This window comes from Lithobates pipiens, unplaced genomic scaffold (genome assembly GCF_037356315.1).
Source record: "Lithobates pipiens isolate NorthernLeopardFrog02 unplaced genomic scaffold, aLitPip1_a1.2 Scaffold_25, whole genome shotgun sequence".
NCBI classification, from domain to species: Eukaryota; Metazoa; Chordata; class Amphibia; order Anura; family Ranidae; genus Lithobates; species Lithobates pipiens.
In genome coordinates, this window is record NW_027507787.1 from 171,069,755 (window position 1) to 171,093,865 (window position 24,111).

The window sequence follows — 24,111 nt, forward strand, 5'->3', positions numbered from 1 at the left end:
CCTTAAGAAGGCACATGAGCAGCCATCACCGAGCCCAGTGGGAGCAACGGAACACACAAAGCCACACTGCAGGCTCTCACCGTCCAGCCTCGTCTTCTACTTCTCCTTCTCCTCTCTCCTCACAATTGTCCTCCACTCCACCTTCCATCACGCCAAGCTCACATTTTTCTGCAAAAAGGCAGGCTTCCGTGGGCCTAATGTTTGAGCGTAAAAAAATGATGACGCCGGATAACCCTCTTGCCCAACGGTTGGCGGCTGGCTTGTCAGAACTCATAGCCCGCCAACTACTGCCATATAAACTGGTGGACTCGGAGGCCTTTCGCAAATTTGTGGCCATTGGAACACCACAATGGAAGGTCCCAGGAAGGAAGTATTTCTCAGAGAAGGGCATCCCAGAGCTATATGGCCATGTTCAGCGGCAAGTGAATGTATCTCTGGCACACAGTGTCGGTGCCAAGATACATCTGACCACAGACACGTGGTCTAGCAAACACGGGCAGGGAAGGTATATCATTTTTACTGCCCACTGGGTGAACCTTCTGACGGCCGTCAAGCATGTAACCCGTGGCACCCGTGTAGATTTGGTTTTACCGCCACGGATTGCATGCAGGCCTGACTCTTCTTCTCCTCCTCCTACTCCATCCTCCTCCCTCTCCTCCTCAGCTGCCTCCTCCTTTTCCGCTGCTAGCGTCTCTTCCACTGCACCGCCCAAGCTCCCCAGAACCTATTCCACATGCCAGGTGAGACGTTGCCATGCCGTGCTGCGTCTGTTGTGCCTGGAAGCAAAGAGCCACACTGGCCCGGCACTCCTTTCAGCTTTGCGTTCACAGGCAGATGAGTGGCTAACACCGCTCAATTTGACAGTTGGTAAAGTGGTGTGTGACAACGGTGCCAATCTGCTTAGCGCATTGAAACAGGGCAAAATCACGCACGTGCCGTGCATGGCACACGTCTTAAACTTGGTCGTGCAGCGATTCCTTGTCAAATACCCTGGGGTCCAGGACATCTTGCGGCAGGCAAGGAAAATCTCGGCCCATTTCAGAAGATCTTACACGGCCATGGCTCGCCTTGCTGACATTCAGCGGCGACACCATCTGCCGGTCAGACGTCTTATTTGCGATTGCCCGACGCGATGGAACTCAACCTTCTATATGCTTGATAGGCTGCTCCAGCAGAAACGTGCAGTTAACGTCTACCTGTATGAACTCTGCGAAAGAAACGGTTCTGGGGAGCTGGGTTTTTTTTCACCGCGCCAGTGGCTGCTCATGCGCGACACATGCAGACTTCTGCGGCCATTTGAGGAGATCACCAAACTGGTCAGTCGCAGCCATGGCGCCATCAGTGACATGGTACCTTATGCCTTCTTTCTGGAGCGTGCATTGCGTCGTGTCATTGATCAGGCTGTGGAGGAGCAGGAGCGGGAAGATGAGGAAGTCGCAATGCTGGATGAATTCCCAGGGGGGGCTACTCTATCTGAGACAAGTCAACAACAGGAGTCTGATGAGGAGTCAGAGGAGGATGGTGCCGGGGCGGATGAGCAGGAGCAAGAAGAGCATGCTTTAAACCTTTCTGGGATCCCTGTTGTGCGAGGATGGGGAGAGGAGAATGAAGAGGACGACATTATCCTGGATGATGAGCAGGAGCCAGGCCACCACACCGCTTCCACTTTAGTGCAAATGGGGGCCTTCATGCTCCAGTGTTTTAATAGGGACCCCCGTATAAAAAGCATGAGGGTCAAGGACCAGTACTGGGTGGCAACGTACTTAGACCCCCGGTACAAACACAAAATGGCGGAAATGTTACCGCCGTCGCAGAGGGCTGTCAGAATGCAGCACTTCCAGGCCTTGCTTCGAGAAATGCTGCATTCTGCTTTTGCGTGCGCTGGCAGAGGAGCAATTCCCACTCCCAGAGAAGGATTTGCGGGTACCAATCCAACAGCGCCTGCAAGAAGAGGCCGGTTTGAAGATGTGTTGGTGACTTCGGATATGAGGTCATTCTTTCAGCCGACCCATCGACAGGTGTCATCCGGATCCAGCATCAGGGAACGCCTAGACCGTCAGGTGTCCGACTACATTGGGTTAACGGCCGATGTGGACGCTCTGAGGAGTGATGAACCCCTAGACTACTGGGTGGGCAGGCTTGACCTCTGGCCAGAGCTTGCCCAATTTGCAATCGAACTGTTGGCTTGCCCCTCATCCAGTGTCCTGTCCGAAAGGACGTTCAGCGCAGCAGGGGGGATTGTGACCGATAAGCGTACTCGCCTAGCTCACCACAGTGTTAACTACCTCACATTTCTAAAAATGAATGAGGCATGGATCTCGGAGGAATTCAACACATGTGATCAGTAGACCATGTATATGTCTATAAACAATTTTTGGAATCAAGCACACAGACCTTCTTAATTCATTTGGCTCACTTCCCTGACCCAAAAAAGCACACCGTACTATATGCCCCTACCCTCCTCTTTGAAGAGGTTGAGCGGTGTCATATTTCTACTGGGGCTGCTTATTATGAGGGGTTCCCACCATCCCTGTGCTGTGCTGACTTCCTCCTGGGTGTTCTTATTATGAGGGGCTCCCACCATCCCTGTGCTGTGCTGACTTCCTCCTGGGGGTTCTTATTATGAGGGGATCACACCATCCCTGTGCTGTGCTGACTTCCTCCTGGGGCTGCTTACGGTGCTGCTGTCAGCGCTGTATGTCACGGAGCTGCTGTCAGCGCTGTATGTCACGGAGCTGCTGTCAGCGCTGTATGTCACGGAGCTGCTGTCAGCGCTGTATGTCACGGAGCTGCTGTCAGCGCTGTATGTCACGGAGCTGCTGTCAGCGCTGTATGTCACGGAGCTGCTGTCAGCGCTGTATGTCACGGAGCTGCTGTCAGCGCTGTATGTCACGGAGCTGCTGTCAGCGCTGTATGTCACGGAGCTGCTGTCAGCGCTGTATGTCACGGTGCTGCTGTCAGCGCTGTATGTCACGGAGCTGCTGTCAGCGCTGTATGTCACGGAGCTGCTGTCAGCGCTGTATGTCACGGAGCTGCTGTCAGCGCTGTATGTCACGGAGCTGCTGTCAGCGCTGTATGTCACGGAGCTGCTGTCAGCGCTGTATGTCACGGTGCTGCTGTCAGCGCTGTATGTCACGGAGCTGCTGTCAGCGCTGTATGTCACGGAGCTGCTGTCAGCGCTGTATGTCACGGAGCTGCTGTCAGCGCTGTATGTCACGGAGCTGCTGTCAGCGCTGTATGTCACGGAGCTGCTGTCAGCGCTGTATGTCACGGTGCTGATGTCAGTGCTCTGTATTACGGTGCTGCTGTCAGTGCTCTGTATCTCCTGCACCCTCTTGTTTGCCTACCCTGGTCCCTGACCTTCCCTCTCCTCCATTGCCTTCATTAGCTCCATAGTCCTGAATTGTCAGAACAATTTCCCAAATAAAAAAAAAATGCTTGTAGTTATCGATCCCAAATTCACCTCATACATGTATTATGCTATTGTCCAGGTGGTGGGACTACGTGCTACCCCCTAATAATTACCCCGTGGCCGCAAATTCGACCTAAAGGTTTGCGAAATTCGCCTCCCATTGAAGTCAATGGAGCCCGCGGCGAACGGTCGTTTTCGCGAACGTTTGTGTCCGTTCGCGTTTCGCGTTCGCGAAACGTCCCGTCGGAAGTTCGTCCATCACTACTCCTCACACTAGCAATAATAGCTACAACTACTTATGAAATACGTAGGTCACTTTCAGACACGTGGTAAGTGGGTGGTAAAAACGGGCAGCTGAGAAGTGGTTTTACACCTTCCTGGCCACCCACCAGAACTACAAAATAACAGCTGGATGGGTCTGTTCACATCCTGCTGCTGCAATGCTTGTAGATATGTGCGGTTTGTTTTGTTCCAAATTTAAATCCGGACAAATTTTTCATTAGTCAGAAATTCGGATGTAGGAAATTATGCATGGTTATATCTGTAGTCTTAGGTTGATAAAGGAACCAGATAGAGTTCTGAAACGCGTCCCTTTCTTATGACCACAGCCAGTTTGTGGTCCAGGCTGGTTGCTGTCCCTCATTGCTGACATCACTTCCGGGACCTCTGTTCCTGGTCTCAGACTACATAATTTCCGCCAATGTCCCCAGCGCTCTGGATACTCCGCTGTTGAATTGACTGGGTTCTGTGAGACAACATACGAACAGCCCTGGGAGGTTTTCCTACTGTGAACCCTTCTGATGCAGAACAACCTGCACATTTCCCATAATGTGCCTTTTGTATCTCCTGATTTTGTAAGTGTTTTTAATCCCGCTGGTGATATTAAACGGTTTTAACTTCTACACTTGGAGACGCCTTTTCTTTTTGCTTGTGTTTTATAGAGACTGCTTCTATCTGTAAGTTGCAGCTCTAAGTGTTTGCAGAAACATCATTATTATCATTATCATCATCATCATTGGACTCTTGTTTTTATATAGACATTGTCTGTTTAATCCTGAAGCTCTGAGCGCCCTATATATATTTACATTGTATAAGTGAATAATAGCACACACAGTCAGCCCTGAGAGGTCGTTCACAAACATGGTCTCTTTTTTCACAGGTGTTCTGGTTCCGAGTTCCTGCTACATGTCAATCACCAACAGGCTCGCTATCCTTAAGCTGGATCATGCAAGCATAGGCTCATACTACAATAAAGTCCACCTACCATTTGCTGTAAGTATAGTACTATCTAGGTCAATATGAGCATGTGTGCACTGAATACACTACACAATTGCCGCTGCTATATTTTTTTTAATTATGAGTTTGTTGGCTGTTGGAGCCTCTCCTACAGGTGTCACTTTAGGGTAAATTCACCCTACTTGTCCATTGCCACCGGAACAAAAAAGGGAGAATCCAAAAGGTTGAGTTTTCAGCAGAAGAGGAATGGAAGGCAAATTTCATATTAGGGACACTTGTTCTGGTGACTGCCATCTAAGACCTATAAGTTGTGCCTACAGGAAATGAAGTGAAGGGAAATCTCCCCAATGCAACAAATATGTTAACCACTTGCTGACCGGCCCATAGTAAAAATATGTTATTACTTTAATGTTAAATACCAGGGCTATGGCAGCAGCCAGCTGCCATAACCCCTGTATTTTTATTTATTTTTCACTATGACCAATTCTCTTTCAGATAAAAGTGGTCACGTGGGCACATTTGCCATAGGATCACTTTTAGAAGCGGCGAATCGGTAAAGCCCGGGAGCAATCCAGTTTTCTGGGCACAGAAAAAAGTGAGCCCAAGATGGCCCCCCACTTGTCTGTATGCCCTTGGAAGACTGGAGCGATGTTTGACATCACTACCGATCCTTGGGCCAAAGTCAATAATTTTTTTTTCTTTAAAGTGAAAGATAAAAATCATTTTGTTTCTTTTGCTTTTCAAGGTCAATAAAGAGGACTTGTCATCCTTATTTCGATTACACGGAGTGTTTACATTCCTTGTTATGGGAATAAAAGTGATCAAAAAATAAATAAAATGAAAGGGACAGTGTAAAAATAAAAAAATAAAAGGTAAAATAAATAAGAAAACATTTTTTTAACGTGTCCCATCCCTCCGTGTTCATGTGCAGAAGCGAATGCATAAGTCGTGCAAGTATATGTAAATGGTGTTCAAACTACACATGTGAGATATCACCGCGAACATTAGAGTGAGAGCAATAATTCTAGCACTAGACCTCCTCTAAAGCTCTAAACATGTAACCTGTAAAAAATTTTGTATAGTGTCACCTATGGATATTTTTAAGTACTGTAGTTTGCCGCCATTCCACGAGTGTGCGCAATTTTAAAGCATGACATGTTTGGTATCTATTTACTTGGCGTACCATTATCTTTCACATTGTACCAAAAAATATGGGGTAAATATTGTGCTTTTTTTTTTCTATAATTTCATTAAAGTGTATGTTTTCCAAAAACATTGCTTTTGAAAGACATCTGCACAAATACAATGTGACATAAAATAACGCAACAATTACCATTTTATTCTCTAGACTCTCTACTATATATATATATATATATATATATATATATATATATATATATATATATATATATATATATATATAAATATATATCTATCTATACAGTATATATATGTTTGGGGGTTATAAGTAATTTTCTAGCAAAAAATTTAATAGAGCTTTAAAGTGGTTGTAAACCCACAAAAAATAAAAACCTAGCCCCTGCAGCGGTCCCGGCTCACTGCTCTGTCCGGTGACATGTCTCCCAGTGTTACTTCTGGGTATCGCATATCAGCTGAGGCTATGGCACAAAAAAGCCATTGATTCAGTATGCATGTGCGATGACGTCAGCACATGCTGATACAGTGAATATCTCCTAAACCAGGCAATGCTTCCCACAGCGCTTTTGTGTTCTGCTAGCGGGGGTTGTGGGGAGCTTTCCCAGCTGGCAGAATGCAACGATTACTGCTAGCAGCTATGGGTGCCAGGAGTAATCGAATGTAAAAAAAAATCTGGTTGTATCCAAGTCAATCGATGGTTCAGCTTGGGTACATTCAACCTGCCCGTACATGGATCAAATCTCAGTTGATCCTTGCTGAACCAGCCAAACTTCCATCCATGTATGGCTTGCTTTAGGTTTAATTGCTGTTTTTGTTTAACGGAAGCTAATCTTTAATTGTGCATATTTTTGTATTTTAGGCAACATTAACAGATGAGAAAGGCAAGCCATTGGCATCTAGAGCAATTAAAGTGCGGATTGATGGAGCAGATGTCAAATGTCTAACAACTGATGCTAATGGAAGAGCCGAGACGGTGATAGACACATCATCATACCACAAGGCCAACATCACCCTTTCTGTACGTACAGCATACACATAAAGGGATAGGGATAAATACAAATATACACTGGCAATTTTTTAAACATTTTGATTGCAAACATTAGTCTGTTAGAACATTAGAAAGTATCATGCTGATCTCCAGCTTTATCGAAGCCCCCTTCAGAGTGGAAAGCATAAATAAAGGCTTTAAAGTAATTGTAACCCTTATATACACCCAGTGAAGTGACTAGCCTCAGGTGATACACAGAGATTAAACAAATCCTCCTACATGTGTTGTACTTGTTTATCTGTAGCCCTGTGTTCTCTACAGCCTTCTACTGCACACATTTTACACATTGAGCTGTAGCAGGCAGGGGATGGGGATCTGACACCACACACTGCAAAGCACAAAATAATTTGATGTCTTTTTTTTACTTCCACAGGCCGTTTATGAGGATAATGGCCTCTGCTATGGACGGGATGAATATAGCAGTTACTACATCAATTCTGCTAGAAGTTACCCCTATGATGAGATAACGCTCTATCGTTCTTTCTCAAAGTCACAGAGCCATATGCGTATAAGACCTCTACAGGACCAGTTGTCCTGCGATCATTGTTACAGCATGCAAGTGGATTACTTATTCACAGAAGAGGGAGTTGGGAAAGGTGCAACTACCACCAGCATCAAGTACATTGTGAGTTTTAAGCGCAAGTTTTAAGTCACTTGAAAACAATCATGTATATCAGCTTAATGTAGACAATCAAACCAGTATGTGAATTTTCTTCACACCATGTCTGTGAAGGTTCTCATTTATCCAGGTCATGGCTAAAGAAGAGGAACTGGCTTGGTTAAAGCTTAATAAAGCAATGAGAACAACAATAAAGAACTTTGAGATATAGTTGTTGGACCATTAACAGATCTTTTTAATCAATCTCTTCTAACAAGAGAAGTTCCCCGTGATTGACAGCTAATATTGTACCTATCCACAAGAGGGGCAGCAAGGTAGAATCTGGCAATTAAAGACCAGTGAGTTTAACCATTTCTGCCCCGGAAGATTTTACCTCCTTCCTGACCAGAGCAATTTTTACAATTTGGCACTGTGTCACTTTAACTGGTAATTGCGCGGTCATGCGATGCTGTACATGCTGTAAACAGTGTGAAAAGGCAGTGGGAAAAATGAATAGTAGAATTCTAGGATGCATCTCTAGAGGGATCACCAGCAGGAGGAAGGAGGTGCTGATTCTCCTATAAGGATTTTTTGTGAGATTTAATTTAGAATACTATGTCCAGTTCTGGAGACCTCACTTACAAACAAAATTGATAAAATAAAATGAGTTCAGAGGCAGGTAACAAAAATTGTGAAAGGTGTGAGATATAAAACATATTGAGAGCAACTTCAGGAAGTTAATATGTACAGTCTGGAGGAAAGAAGGGAAAGGAGAGACATGATTGAAACCTTTAAATACATCAAGGGGGTGAATAAGGTTCAGGAAGGCAGTCTTTTCAGTATGAAAATGCTGCATGGGGACATGACCTCGAACGAACTGAATGAAAGTTCAAAACTAATCTTAGAAAGTATTATTTTACTGAAAGGGTGATTGATGATTGGAATAAACTACCTACCAACAGAGGTAGTGAGACAGTGAACAGTAAACAGCTTCAAACATGCTTGGGGTAAACATAAAAAAAAAAAAAATGGGCAGATTTTATGGTCTACTCAGTCTTTTTCTGCAGTCAATTTTCTATGTTTCTATATCTAGTGGTGGTTATTCGCATTCATCTAGACTTGTTCTGTAATGTTGAAGATGTTTCATAGCTCTTCCAAGCCATTTTTACAGTTTTAATGGGTTTGTTGAAGTGTTAACAGGATGGCAGTGCCACACTAGCTTGTACAGACTTTTTAAAAGATTTTTATTTTATAACAAACAACTCTTTTCAGGGGCTTAGCACACCCCCTTTATCAGGGCTATAAACTGGATGATGTAGGCACTTGGATTGAAAAGGCAAAGTGCCTACATCATCTGGTTTTCAGCCCCGAGGAAGGGGGGAGTATTGAGCTCCTGAAACAAGTTAGTAGTTATAAAATATAAATCAGGCTGGTGTGGCCTTCCTATACTTTCAAAACCTCAACAAACTCCTCTGGGGGTCCAGCAAGACCCTGCAGTTGCAAAATTGTGTGCTGGCTCATGGAGGAGTTATGCAAATATAAAAAAGCCTTGATGAATATATAGAAACATAGAAGCAGAGCCGATCCACCCTATACGCTCCCTACACAAGTTGGATCACTCCCTCCCCCAAGGGCGGATTGGCTCTGCTCTCTCATTCAGGAAATTCTTATTTTAACAATTTTTTTTCTGCCGCCACTAGAGGTCTGTGGCCGACGGAGACAATGTCTCCACCAGCTGCCATTTTCCTGAAGACCAAAACAAACAATTACTGTTTAGTAATTGCAATTGGCAGCCACCCGGCTATTTTGTTCTATTCTGTTTAGTAATGGTGGCAGAGAGAGTCTCCACTGCTGGGAATGCCTGATGTAAGCAAAGGGGGGGCTCCATTGGGGGATGTCTGGTGTAAGGGAGGACTCCGCTGACAATGCCTGATGTGGGGTGTATATTATCAGTGGGGAGCAGTATTATATGTGGGGTGTATGTTATTGGTGGGGGGGCAGGCTTTGGTGAGCCGAGACCCTCTTTACACCAGAATCACAGCACAGTGTCAGGTGTGACTGTGTGGCAATGGCAAATGGTTTACGGGTCAGGTAGAGGGCCCCTTAGCAGAAATTTGCTTAGGGCCCCAGGGAGGTCAGGATGGGCACTGCATAGAAGAGTGATGGCAGAAAAAGACCAAGGGTTTGTTGAGTCTGCCCCTCTTCACACTTTTTTTATTCAATCAATTTATTAGAATTTTGAATGAAACCATACAGAAATGAACCAGGTCAAATGGTTACAAGTAAAGAACAATCAATACAAAAAAAAAGAAAAGAAAAAAGAGGGCTGTAACTTACAGTTAGAACATTTAGTTGCAGCATATACAGAAGAAAAATAAGCAAGTCGTATGAGCTGACATTAAAGGGGAGTTTCAGGCTTTTTATGTTTATTAAAAGTCAGCAGCTACAAAAAGTGTAGTTGCTGACTTTTAATAAACAGACACTTACCTGTTCAACGGTCCAACAATGCGGCCGAACGGGGTGTCGCTCCTCTCCTTCTCCTCTCTGCCGGTCGCCTCCATTGCCACTCTGGGCACCCGGCCATGACAGCTTGCCGGCTTCACGGCTGGGCACGCATGACGCATTCGTGAGTCGGGCTGTACTCCCGGAGTGGACAGGCGATCTCCTGGGACCTGTCGCGTGTCCCAGGAGATCGCCTAGAGGGAGGGGCCGTCTAAGGCGAAAGGAGGAGTCACCTAGGCGGTCCCTGGGCAGAAGGAGGAAGTGGGACAGGAAGTCCCCCTCCTATTGAAGCCCCCACTCCCCCCCAAAAAACGTACATGACAAATGTGGCGAGGAGTGCTTAAAGCGGAAGTTCAATTTTTTGGTGGAACTCCACTTTAAGGTATATGAGAAGCTTGGTGCCATTTTTTTGCTCTACTCTCTCATAATTGTGATCCTAGTAGCTAGGAGTACAAATACAACTTGGGATTCATATCCCTGGGTAGATACCTTCTAAATAAGTGAATATATAAAGTGCCCTACGTGCATAAGCTGCTATTGCCCAATAGCTAATTGCATCCGATGTGTAAACAAAGACAAATGAATCAAGCAAATCAATCATCAGCTAATCACAAGCATTTGCTGCATCTGCGTTCAAGTTCAGTTTGTTTCTGTGCGCTAATCTCTTTAGGGAGGAGGAGCCAAGTGTCGTCAAGCCCTCGGTGTACAGAGAGGCTGTGAGGAGGAGTACAATCTGACGCTCTATCTGAGGCTTATGTTCCAACTGGTTTCGTGAGTAGGATTGGCACATGTAGTGTAGTATCACCCTGTGTTACAGTAACACGCTATCCCTGGTTCTCTCTCTCTTTTTTTCTACATGTCCGCTCATGGTGGAGTGAACACTAAAGTAAGGAGGAAGGAATAACGCTATACAAGCTGCAGGATGAGTGTGTGACACAATTGAAAGGACTGAGGGTGATAAGACACATTATAGACTATATATGAAGTTTCAAAGAGCTCAGCGCATTATGATGTGAAGCTCTAAAGAGATTAGCGCACAGAAACAAACTGAACTTGAACGCAGATGCAGCAGATGCTTGTGATTAGCTGATGATTGATTTGTTTGATTAATTTGTTTTTGTTTACACATCGGATGCAATTAGCTATTGGGCAATAGCAGCATATGCACGTAGGGCACTTTATATATTCACTGATTTAGAAGGTATCTACTCAGGGATCTGAATCCCAAGTTGTATTTATTACACCAAGGTATTTTCACGGATTAATTTGGTTTATACATACCACTTTTTATTTATTTACATTTATTTTTACACGCACAGGGATTTATTAATTATTTGTGAATACTTATATATGTATTTGGTATTCATACATCATCATGTGATTTGATTTGAGCATTGAGGATTGATTTTAGCGCACTAATATATTTGATATTTTAATCATTTATTACACAAGTGAGGAATCACTGTTGTTTTGGTGCAGCTTTTATTAGCAAGTAATCTGGTTATTAATTTTTAATTCTGGGGAATTTTTTGCGCATCAGCGCTTGAGTAATTTGTATATTTTTAGTGTTTGTTTATCGCCACACATAGCATTTTACTTTTAGGCCAAAAAGTTACATTTTGGTCTCATCTGACCAGAGCACCTTCTTCCACATGTTTGCTGTTTCCCCACATGGCTTCCTTTCAACAATGGCTTTCTTCCTGTCACTCTTCCATAAAGGCCAGATTTGTGGAGTGCACGACTAATATTTGTCCTGTGGACAGATTCTCGAACCTGAGCTGTGGATCTCTGCAGCTCCTTCAAAGTTACCATGGGCCTGTTGGCTGCTTTTCTGATTAATGCTCTCCTTGCCCGGCCTGTCAGCTTAGGTGGATGGCCATGTCTTGGTAGGTTTGCAGTTGTGCCATATTATTTCCATTTTCGGATAATGGATTGAACAGTGCTCTGTGAAATGCTCAAAGCTTGGGATTTTTTTAATACCTGACCCTGCTTTAAACTTCTCCACAACTTTATTCCTGACTTGTCTGATGTGTTCCTTGGCCTCCATGATGCTGTTTGTTCACTAAGGTTGTCTAACAATCCTCTGAGGGCTTCACAGAACAGCTGTATTTATATTGAGATTAAATTACACACAGGTGGACTCTATTTACTAATTAGGTAACTTCTGGAGGCAATTGATTCTGCTAGATTTTAGTTAGGGGTATCCGAGTAAAGGGGGCTGAATACAAATGCACACCACACTTTTTAGATATTTATTTGTAAAACATTTTGAAAACCATTTATTATTTTCCTTCCACTTCACAATTATGTGCCACTTTGTCACATAAAATCCCAATAAAATACATTAAAATTTTTGGTGGCAACATGACAACATGTGGAACATTTCAAGGGGTATGAATACTTTTTCAAGGCACTGTAGATGAGAGTATTAGTATCTGGAGCCTGACCTGCAAACATCAGCCAGTTAACAGTGGGGACCAGTCTTTATGGTGGTGCACCTGGTTATGTCCCCTTCAGTCTGCATGCAGTGGTTTGTTTTTTGGGGCTACAAGGCAAATAGGTACTCTCCTCCTGTCCTAATTTGCTAAACAGTGGTAAAGTCAGCACAGCCACAGAAGTTCACCAGTCCTGGCACTCAGTGAACCCTATCTTGGATTCTCATCTGTCTCTGCTCCTCAGGGACCTGATCCTCAGTGGTTCCATCCCCCAGAACTCTGGCCTTCAAAGGTTCAGTCTCTAGTGTAGGAACACCCAGGCACAAAGGTGTACACAGCTTCAGTCCCTGCACAGCAAGAGAGCGTTCTACATATCACAAACCCAAATTTTGTGATTTGTGATTTTGTGGGCATTGGAATTTGCAGCCTCATTCACTTTCACAGCACAGTACTCTCCACAAACTACAGCTCCCATTACCCAGCCTGGCTGCATCATAGTCCTTTCAAGAGGATGTAAACCCTGATGAGTTTACTTCCTCTTTCATTCCCTGCAAAGGCAAAGCATACTGGACTACTATGCATCGCATAGTAGTCCATTATGTGTCACTTACCTGACACAGGAGCCAGCGAAGTCACCGCTGTCCCCTGTAGTCCGGCGCATCCATCTTCTCGGTGGGGTCTCGCAAGCTCCGCCGCTGTCAATCGGCGAAGCGTGCACATGCGCAGGAGCTCCGTCGTTGGAAATGCCGCGCTCAGTGCACCAGCGCCGCTGTCTACGGCGCATGCGCCGTAGACAGCGGTGCCTGTCTTCGGGCAAATATCTCCTAAACCGTATAGGTTTAGAAAATATTTCTTGGACCTACAGGTAAGCCTTAATCTAGGCTTACCTGTAGGTCAAAGTGTGGTGTAAGGGTTTACAACCACTTTCCGTTTCTCAAGTCCCACTGGCCCCCCCTGGTGAGTGGAGGCTGACTAGTTCCGAAGCCAGAATTAGAATCCGGTTTGGCAAAAAAAGGCACCTGTAGTACAATGTCTGTAGTTACTGTCTCTGTCATCTAGGCACCTGGCTACAGCAGTAGTGTAGTACAGGACATTTATTTATATATATATATATATATATATATATATATATATTATATGTATATATATTTATTTTTTTTGGAAGGGGAGGTTAGATAATGTAGAAAAAAGTAAAATTCCAGTCAGTTGATTTTCTTTCCTGTCTGTGTTTCTTGGGGGAGACTTACCTTTATATGCTGTCCTGCAGTCAAAACAGGAAGAAGTAAGACATATCTATAAAGAGAATTGTCCTTTTAGACAGTTGACACTAGAACAGGGGTCCTCATTGGGAGATTTTCGCTCATCTTTTGTACTTTCGACCATTGTAAAATTTCGGTCTCAGAGATAATGGTCACCAGGAAGAATAGATTAAACAAATCTCTCCAGAGGGGAGACAGAGAGCAATAAAAAACAGACAGAAGTTCTACCTTTTCCTGCTCTAAAAACAAAAAAAATATGTTTTGGATATACATAAACTTTCAAGTTTTTTTTTTGCTTTTTCATCTATTTTGCTTTGAATTTTTTACAGTTTGTGGCAAGAAACAAAATTGCGGCAAATGGTGAAATTCCTATTGACCTATCAGAAAGTAAGTATTTAATTTCTAGATATGTGTGGATAAGAGTTGTGTGTGGCTATGGTTCAGAGGGATCAGATGACAGATTTTACAAAAAATTGTTAGTAGAAATTTTTTATTTACAATAAATGTTCGACTGGATTTCAAAGTCAAGGCATGAACATGAAATATATTCAACAATAAAGAAAACAACAATCATGCAGTGCTTACATGGACTTGCTGCCAGAGGCTTGCATCCCTAAATAGGATCTTCGGCCAGGGTTCCCAAAATTAAACGTCAGCAGCTACAAATACTGTAGCTGCTGACTTTTAATAAGCAGACATTCACCTGTCCAAGGATCCAGCACTGCCCTTACCTGAGCTGTTTTTTCACCGGTCTTTGGGTCAATAATGCCAGCATGTTAACTGTGGACTGTCATTCCTTATGGCTTCACAGCCGGCTTACCGATGCACTGATCTTTGTGAATGGTTCGAGAAATCTGCGGGAAGTGGGGGGGGGGGGGGCGACTTTTGGTGGATCCGCCATAGCGATCCCACCAGAAGTGGGAATGGGTACATGTCAAAACCAGGTAACTGCTTACCACCATCCCCCAAAAAAATATAATCCAAATGTTCCAGAGGAGGAGGAAGAGAAGAACTTCCCTTTTTAGGTGAAGTTACCCTTTAAGTGGGATTTCTCGTGGCCGTCCAGGAACAATAAAGTGGGATCCAGAAAGGTCCCGAACTTTCCCTACGCAGCAAGAGCCTTTCCTTGTGCTAAACCTAACTTCCCTATCATTGACAAGACAGGTTCCTCTCCCTACCTACCCCCACACTGTGGGTGCCCACAGTGGCCTCAATAGGGAGTATACAGTCATGCTCAAAATGTTGCATACCCTGGCAAAAATTGTGACATTTTGGCATTAATATTGAAAATATGACTGATCATGCTAAAAAACTGTCTTTTATTTAAAGAGGAAGTAAAGCCTATTAAAAAAAAAAAAATACACCCTGCAAGGCAAAGGCATAATGAGCTAGTATGCATAGCATACTAGCTCATTATGAATTACTTACATGATATTGAAGCCCCGGGATTGGCCCTCGTTCGCCTCCTCTGCTGCCACCATCTATTCCAGAGTGACTTCAACACTGTGACTAGCCGGAGCTGCAATGACGTCACTCTCGCGCATGCGCACTGGTGCCGCCACTAACGGCATGATCGCCTTTAGAAACGCCACGCTCAGTGTGCCTGCGCCCGATGTGCTACGGCGCATGTGCCGTAGACATCGGTGCCGCAAATATCTCCTAAACCTTAATCTAGGCTTACCTTTAGGTTAAAGTGGTTGTAATGGGTTTACAACCACTTTAAGGATTGCAATAACATGAAGCCATTTATTATCATATAGTTTTCTGGATCCTTTTTAAATCATAATAACAGAAATCACCCAAATGGCCCTGATAAAAAGTTGACATGCCCTGGAATATTTGGCCTTGGTACAGACAGAGAAGGTGGCATACACAGGTTAAAATGGCAATTAAAGGTTCATTTCCCACATTTGTGGCTTTTTAAATCACAATTAGTGTCTGCGTATAAATAGTCAATGAGTTTGTTAGCTCTCTCTGTACTAGGGTTGCCACCTTTTCTTTAAGTCAGACCCGATCATTTTAGCCATGCAAAGTAATTATTTTTTATAGTGTTAACTATACATCTATTTTGTAATTAAATAACATTTCTAATTATATGAAGGTAATCACAAGAGTTCCCCTTTTACATTTGAATCCACAAAGTTCACCTTTTACATCTGAACTTGCAGAGTTCCCTTACACTGTAAGGGGAACTATGACATTAGGAATGCTCTGGGAACCCTGATTTAAGGGGGAGCACTGAGAACTCTGATGTACAGAGAGGACTCTGATGTAAGGGGGAACACTCTGGCCTCTGGTGTAAAGAAAACCTCTGATGTAAGGGGTGCTCTGAGAACCCTGATTTACTTTAGTGTACTCACTCAGAGGCAGAAGAGGGGAGACTTCAGTCACAGACAAGGAAGAATGGTGAGCTCACTCAGTTCTTGGCTCTCATCCAGATGTATCTGAGGCTGCTGGACTTCAAATTTCCAGCCCGCACTTCCCTTTTCTAAGGAGTGTGGGCAGGCACAGAGGGGTAGGGGCAGGAGGAAGAGGAGCAGATCGAGCCCTCTCTCCTGTGTGTGTGTGTGTGTGTGGGGGGGGGGGGGGGGGATTGTTTGTGCTAGCTTTGGTCAGTGTGAAAGAGAGTGTAACAGATTGTCTCGGTTTATACCCCTACAGCCAGCAACCCTGTTGGGAAGCCATAGTCTGGTCTGATTAATGTGTCTGGGTTTCAGACAGTCTGAAACCCAGACGCATGATTCCAAACCCGAAGTGTCCAGGTGAATCCCGGACAGGTGGTAACCCTACTCTGTACCAAGGCCAAACATTCCAGGGTATGTAAACTTTTTATCGGGGCCATTTCTGTGATTTCTGTTATTATGATTTAAAAAGGATCCAAAAAACGATGTGATAATAAATGGCTTCATGTGATTGCTATCCTTAAATAAAAGACAGTTTTTTGGCATGATCAGTCACATTTTCAATATTAATGCCAAAATTTCACAATTTCTGCCAGGGTATGCAAACTTTTGAGCACAACTGTATGGCCCCAGATGGTCATCAAAATATCAGGAACACTTGTGTCCAATCAGGACATAAGGCTCCCCGAGAGGGCTACAGGGAGCCCTGTAGTGACAATATACCAGTCCTCTGACAGGTCTTCTTAACAGCAGATGTAAGCAGCAGCCATCTGGCTATTTTGTTTACTGCCAGCTATGGATTGATTATGCTGCAGAATTTTTTCTGGGATTTCACAAGTTATCACTAAGGATGAATGGCGTGATTTTGACAAACTGTATTTTTTGTGGGAAAATTAGCAACATGTTCCCATTGACATGCTATTCATATGACATTGTTGATAACATAATAACACACCGAGCTCGAAAACGCAAAATAAAAGACAACAAAATTGGTTTAAAAATACATTCTCTGTCCATTTGTCCTCACTGTTTTTGTGTTCTTTTTATTTATTTAATTTATTTATTTTCAGAAAAAAAGTTATGATATTATTATCTGAAGTCTGTATGTTATTTAGCAAGATAATAACAATGAGGGACATTATGCAATAAAATTGAATGCATTTTTGGCTAACTAGTAACAGGCGGAATGGTTTGGTTCTACTAGCACAACTAATTTCTACTTCATATAGTAGCCTTGTGTTACAAAAATACTAGTAGTAGGTTGACATCTTACATATGTTCCTCTGTCTTTACAGGTTATAAAGGGTCAGCTTCAATAGAATTTACTGTTAATAGTAAATTTGCAACAGGAGCTACGTTACTGGCCTTTGTACCCCTGCTGGAGGACGTGATCTCAGACACTGCATCTGTGAACATTGGCGCCTGCTTTGAGAATGAGGTATGATAGAATCACTGCATTAACCTAAAATGGATAATGTTTAGATGGACTCTACCATGCAAATATAAACCACAAGATGATTAATATTGATTAATTCTTAATTTTACTGTTGAATTAAGTATTTTCACAGAACTCAGTAGCTCTAGCTGAAATTTGCACACACAAGAAAATATGTCACAGCAATAGTTTCCTTCCAGTCATTCAATGAGTGGGTCATTTTTTGTGCACAGTGTGTGTCAACTAAGTTTCTCACATACATGTGGTGAGGTCTAGGGTTTTAAAGCTGATGTGGAAAAAACTATTTTTTGGCTTCCTCAAAATCTTAAAAATCTTGCCCGAAGCTGGAGGCTTTGCAGAGCTCAGGATACAGTATGCAACAGATCTGAAACATTTTCCATGAATGTGGCATTGCCCATAAACTTGAGTTTTTCCCAATTTCTTTATTATTCATTGAGGGACACAGAAATTCTTTAACAGTCAGGTAATAGTGCCACTATCTACAGGATAGTGGGGCGCTGGCAAAGAGAAACGCTGTAAGTTAGCCCCCGTATAACAATTTCTCTATCCAGCATAGAATACCTGTATTCGAATTCGAAAACTTTTCGAATTCGAAAACTTTTCGAATTCGAAAACTTTTCGAATTCGAAAACTATTCGATTTGATTCGAAAACTATTTGAATCAATTCAAATTTGAATTCCATCTGAATTTTTTTCATTATTTTAGATTTGTTGAAATTCGGTACTATTGTAATTCGGAAATTCGGTACTATTGTAATTCGGAAATTCGAATACACCTGAATTTCAGAAAAACTAAAATTCATCTGAATTTCAATTACGGAACGAAACAAACTGCACATGTCTAGTGACCATGCCTCCCTGATGTGGGATGTGTTCACAGGCCTTGGAGGTTAGTTAAGCACCTTACCTTCTGGAGGTTGGTGTTGAGTCTTGCTAACTACCCTGTATACGAAGACTCTTGTTATTCCTGATTCACCTGTTACGGACCAAGACTACCAGACCCGATACTCTCTCCTTCATACTGGCTGCCTTCGGCTCCCTGCTATGACTTCAGTCTGGATACTGATGACTCTCTTGCCTGCTTCCTGCCCAGACCTCAGCTTGGATATGGACTACTATCTTGCCTGCCCTAATCCTTGCCTGGACACTGACTAAGCTCTCACCTGCTGCCTGCCCTGATCCTCTGAACTCCTGCTGTTTCATACTCTGTCTCCCCACTCTAGCCACTATGTTACCTTGACCTCTTGGTGGGTTGAACCTGAGGGCGGTAAACTGCTTGCAGCATAGTAGTCATGGGGGCAATAGTGTTACCAGTTCATTACTCCATGTGGGGTGCACTGGCGAAGACCTAGCTGTTAATTAGAATACACACTTTGGGTGATCCTGTGTTACCTGCCAGGTCTGTCAACAACTTGGAGCCAATAACCTAAATGTGGATGGTCGGGACAGGGTAGAATCACATACAGTCTTCTCCTATTACTCAGATATCCTAGGCATGTCTCATTTGAAGTTCTTGGCTCACTTTTTCTGCTGCAGTAGAAGAATCACGCCTATTCTTCTTACATTGTTCCTATTAATATAAATTGTACAGAACAAGACAGGGGAATCAAATTGAACACCACATCCCAATAGACTAGAAAAAAGGAGGGGGAAATAGAGGTAACAAACCTCTGGACTTTTAAGGTGTTTCAGTATAAAAAATATGGTAAACAATCACGCAATAGATGAAATGTAATATTTATTACAAAGATAAAAAAACATGAGAACGATGCTTCATCCATATCCAAAATGAATTTTTCTATAGAAAGGCATATATACAGACACTGCCACTCACCATGTTTCACTTTAACCAAAGCTTCTTCAGGAGATTCCAGTGTGATGCTATAGACAACAAAAGGATTGGAATAAATACAAAACACAAAACATATTTAACAATTATGTTGGCATAGAATAAATATGCAAGTATTCAGCGATAATATAATCCGTATCATAAAAGGTCATTAGAGATGTATAGATATAGAGAAAGATGAACCTCACCCAGACTGCTGTAGATTGATAGATAGCTTAGAATTTAAATTTATATAGAAAAGTACATGTCCCATATATGTGCAAAGCATCCTATTATAGAATCGTCCTTCGGTGTCTTGCAAAGGATTATGAGCTAATAGCAAAAAACTTCCTAAGAAGAAAGCAGGAAAAAATAAATAAATAAACAAAACAAAACAAAAAATAAAATAAAAAAAAAGCGGGGGGGGGTTTGGTTGTTTGCCGCCCTCCTCAAACAAAAAAACACCAGCTGCCACTTGTAGAAAATAAAAGGATATATCATGTCAATACTTTCATTTTAGGTGAATATGGAGTTCACGGAGAAGGTTGTGGCCCCAGGCGCTACGGTTAATAGGAAAATAAAAGCTGCACCAGGGTCCTTCTGTGGATTAAGAGCAAGAGACGCCTCTTTCAGTTTGATCAACTCATATGATGAATTCAACTCTGATAATGTAAGAATTATTTTCTTTTAGGTGTGCCTATTTATTGGAGGAAGCTATAATTGTCACCCAGGCTGATCTCTTAATATGGAACACCTCCTCTGTTTATTCTGTTATGTACTGTTCATATCATGGGGAAGTGGGTGGATATTTGTAGTTTATAGAAGATAGCTTGGAAAGAAGTACATTGTTGGTGATGTCAGTTAAATTTATAGTAAGTGACAAGGACATTGTTGGCAAGATCAACAGATATTTCCTGTACTTGCTAAACAAGGTTCTTATCCTGAAAAATTTAATATAATGCAGCCGCCACACCAAATGACTTGTAAGCTGCAATATATTAAAATGTTGTTCTTAGGGTTAGATACATGCTAAATCCTATTTCATTAAACATGTTGGAGCTATTCAAAGCCCAAAATAACATATCAATCCTGTTCTGAGCAGACTCCACTCTCTCCAGTGGCACCATTATTGCACACACGCAGATGCACCCACGGGCTCAGCCAGGCTTTTGGGCTCTGGAACAGCCCAGTGGTGCATCTGAGCAAGTGCAGGTTTTTTTTCATGAGCATGCACAAAGACAGGGAAGGTTTAAGATTTCCCTGTTAGCATTTTTGTGCATGTGTGGAAAACTGCATGCATGTGCTGATGGCCAGGAAAACCCATGCATGCACAGATGTGCCACTGGGCTTTCTCAGGACCCAAGCCCCGCTGTACTTCTGCGCACATGCAGGGAGTGGAGAAAATATCTTGCCTAGACATTGAAGCACACAAAGCACATTGTAAAAAATTTCCATTGGTAAGAAAGGCAGGGACAGGAGACAGGTCAGCACAAGGTGAGGGGGAAGTTCTAAATGTTAGATTTAATCACAATTTTTTTTATATAATTTTGGGCAGAGTAGAGAATGGTTAGACCAAGGGTCTCCAAACTTTCTCAGTGAATTGCCAGTTTTCATCTTCAGACTTTTTGGTGGCCAAATTGTGACCAGTGCGAGTGGAAAATGCTACAGAAATAGTTCCCCATTGTTTGTGTCAGTGGAATGAATAGTGCCTCATCGTTGGTGTCAGTGGGAGTAATAGTGCCCCAATATTGGAGCCATTGGAAGGAATAACATCCCAACATTAATGTCAGTGGAAGGAATGGTGCCCCAACAATGATATCAGTGAAAGAAATATTGCCCCAACATTGGTATCTCCGACATTTGTATCTGTGAAAGAAATATTGCTGCAAGATTGGTGTCAATAGAAGGAATGGTGCCTCAATCATATTAGTGGGGGGGAATGGTGCCCCAAGGGCCAGATAAAGGAAAGCAAAGGGTCGCATCCGGCAATGATGCTTTATTTGATTTGTGCAATCATAGCCAACACATTTTGGAGCTATACTATATCTTCTTTATCAGGGCTTTTTTTTTAAGTTTAACTCTTTTTAAATGGGGGGATGCTTGGAAATAGCAGGACCTTGTATGTATGCAGTTCACGCAAATTCTTCTTATGTTTACTTTACAGGTATACAATCGTGTGCAATCCTATATTTTTGGTTTACAATATAAAAACATTAATTATGAGGACCCAGAACCTCCGTGTATAGATGGAAATATGGAACAATTCTGCAACGGGGTGTACACTAAGCCAACCAGCAGCAGAACAGATAGGGAAACCTATCAAGACTTTGTGGTAAGTTCTAAGCTTCATAGCTGTAAAAAAGCTTGGCCTCCTGACAGCTTTCTGTCACTTGGAAAAATCACCATCCCTGTTTGATTTGTATTGGTGGGAACACCCAAAACTCTCAGGTGGTCAAGAGCAGATTCAGGAATAATGGAAGAGATATCTCACTATTGTAGCATCTATAAGCTGCTAACTCTGTTCATGTTCCAGCTTTCATGACAATAACACTTTTAGGTGAATTGACCCTTTAATTCTTTATCTGTTGCAAGTGTAGTATTTGCAATGGTGCTAGCCGGAGGGCCGGTCATTGTACTGCACAATGGCCACTTTTCACTCTCCTCTCCACTATCCCTTTCCTCACTTTTTATTTATTTTATTTGTGTTGTGTGAGTCACGTTTGTCACTTCACGTTTTGATTAGTAGGGTGTCGGTCCTCGGACCAATCCTGAACGTCTTGTGGGAGAGCGGACATAGGCCTTCTGGCTTGGTCCAATCTCCATTGGGGGGGCCTACCTTCGGGGAAGCCCCCATAGTACCAAGTACCTAGGAGGTTCTGTTTTCGGCAGTCCTCCCGGGGAAAGGAGGTCTCCTGGCTTCGGCTAGGAGACCACTGATGAGTCTGGTACCTCAGTCCCTGTCTGGAGCCTAACGCCCCGGGGGATCAGGGTATGGTCCTTCCTTGTGGAGGATGTCAGACACTCTGCACTTTTTAGTGTGTCACTCTTTATGTGTGTGCACTTTTTTTATGCACCGGGTGGAAGTTTTTTGGGTGTGTTTGCACGCCATGGGCTTTTTCAATCGAAAATTTGCAATGGTGTTAGCCAACTGCCAGCACTCAGAGCAAAGTGATCCAGAAACTACAGTGCTTTGAAAAAGTATTCACACCCCTTGAAATTTTCCACATGTTGTCATGTTACAACCAAAAACGTAAATGTATTTTATAGGAATTTTGTGTGATAGACCAACACAAAGTGGCACATAATTGTGAAGTCGAAGGAAAATTATAAATGATTTTCAAATTCTTTTACAAATAAATATCTGAAAAGTGAGGAATGCATTTGTATTTAGTCCCCCTGAGTCAATACTTTGTAGAACCACCTTTCACTGCAATTACAGCTGGAAGTCTTTCTACCAGGTTTGCACATCTAGAGAGAGTAAGGCCGCGTACACACGCGGGGACTGTTCGCCCAACTTTGTCCGTCAAACAGTTTCGGCAAACAGTCCGCTCAAAATTAGCATGGACGGACATGGCCACACACGACAAACGAACAGTTTGCTGAAACCGTGCGCGATGACGTGAACGGCACGTACGACGGGACGAAAAATACGACGTCCTATACACTGCATTATAACTTTCGGCGTGTAAATCCTTTCTGAGCATGCGCGGAACTTAGTTTGACGAACAAGCCTACACACGAGGGGACTGTTCGCTGAAACAAAGTTTCAGCGGACAGTTTTTCGGAAATTCCGAAAAACCTTGTTCAGCGGACTGTTCGCTGAAACTGTCCGCTGAAAGCCCACACACGAGCGGACTGTCCGCCGAAACACTGTTCAGCGGACAAAGTTGGGCGAACAGTCCCCGCGTGTGTACGCGGCCTGACATTTTTTGCCCATACTTCTTTGCAAAATTGATCAAACTCTGCTAAATTGGATGGAGAGCATCTGTGAACAGCAATTTTCATGTCTTGCCACAGATTCTCAATTGTATTTAGGTCTGGACTTTGCCTGGGCCATTCTAACACATGAATATACTTTGATCGAAACCATTCTATTGTATCTCTGGCTGTATGTTTAGGGTCATTGCCCTGCTGGAAGGTGAACCTCCTCCCCAGTCTCAAGTCAAGTCTATTGCCCTATATTTGGCTCCATCCATCTTCCCATCAATTCTGACCAGTTTCCGTGTCCCTGCTCAAGAAAAAGCATCCCCACATCATGATACTGCCCCCACCATGTTTCACAGTGGGGATGGTGTGTTCAGGGTCATGTGCAGTGTTAGGCCGCGTACACACGGGCGGATTATATGGCCTACTTAGTCCGTCATACAATCCGACGGACAGTCCGTCATACTTTCGAATGAATGGACTTGACCACACACGGATGCACAAACAGTCCATCGAAAGCTTGCGCGATGACGTGTACAGCGCGTACGACGGGACTAGAAATAGGAAGTCCAATACACAGCAATGCACCCTTCCGCCGTGTAAATCCTTTCTGAGCATGCGCCATTCTTAGTCCGTCGAACTAGCCTACTCACAAGCGGATTGTCCGCTGAAACCAAAGTATGACGGACAGAATTACAGAAATTCCGAAATACTTAGTACGCCAGACTACACGCTGAAAAAGTCCGCTGAAGCCCACACACGAGCGGACTGTCCGCTGAAATGTGTTTCGGCGGACTAAGTAGGCCATACAGTCTGCCCGTGTGTACGCGGCCTTAGTTTTACGCCGCACATA

At 43.3% G+C, this 24,111-nt stretch overlaps 1 protein-coding gene across 1 annotated transcript in view; it reads left to right on the forward strand.

Moving 5' to 3' along the window:
• LOC143929798 (ovostatin-like) overlaps positions 1 to 24,111 on the forward strand; it is a 214,208-nt gene that overhangs the window by 105,605 nt on the left and 84,492 nt on the right. Inside the window, exons 11-17 of the mRNA XM_077453774.1 lie at positions 4,572 to 4,684; positions 6,666 to 6,824; positions 7,228 to 7,479; positions 13,978 to 14,035; positions 17,346 to 17,488; positions 19,855 to 20,004; positions 21,499 to 21,666. Of these exons, the coding sequence (XP_077309900.1) occupies positions 4,572 to 4,684; positions 6,666 to 6,824; positions 7,228 to 7,479; positions 13,978 to 14,035; positions 17,346 to 17,488; positions 19,855 to 20,004; positions 21,499 to 21,666 (1,043 nt within the window). The remainder of the gene's footprint in view (positions 1 to 4,571; positions 4,685 to 6,665; positions 6,825 to 7,227; positions 7,480 to 13,977; positions 14,036 to 17,345; positions 17,489 to 19,854; positions 20,005 to 21,498; positions 21,667 to 24,111) is intronic.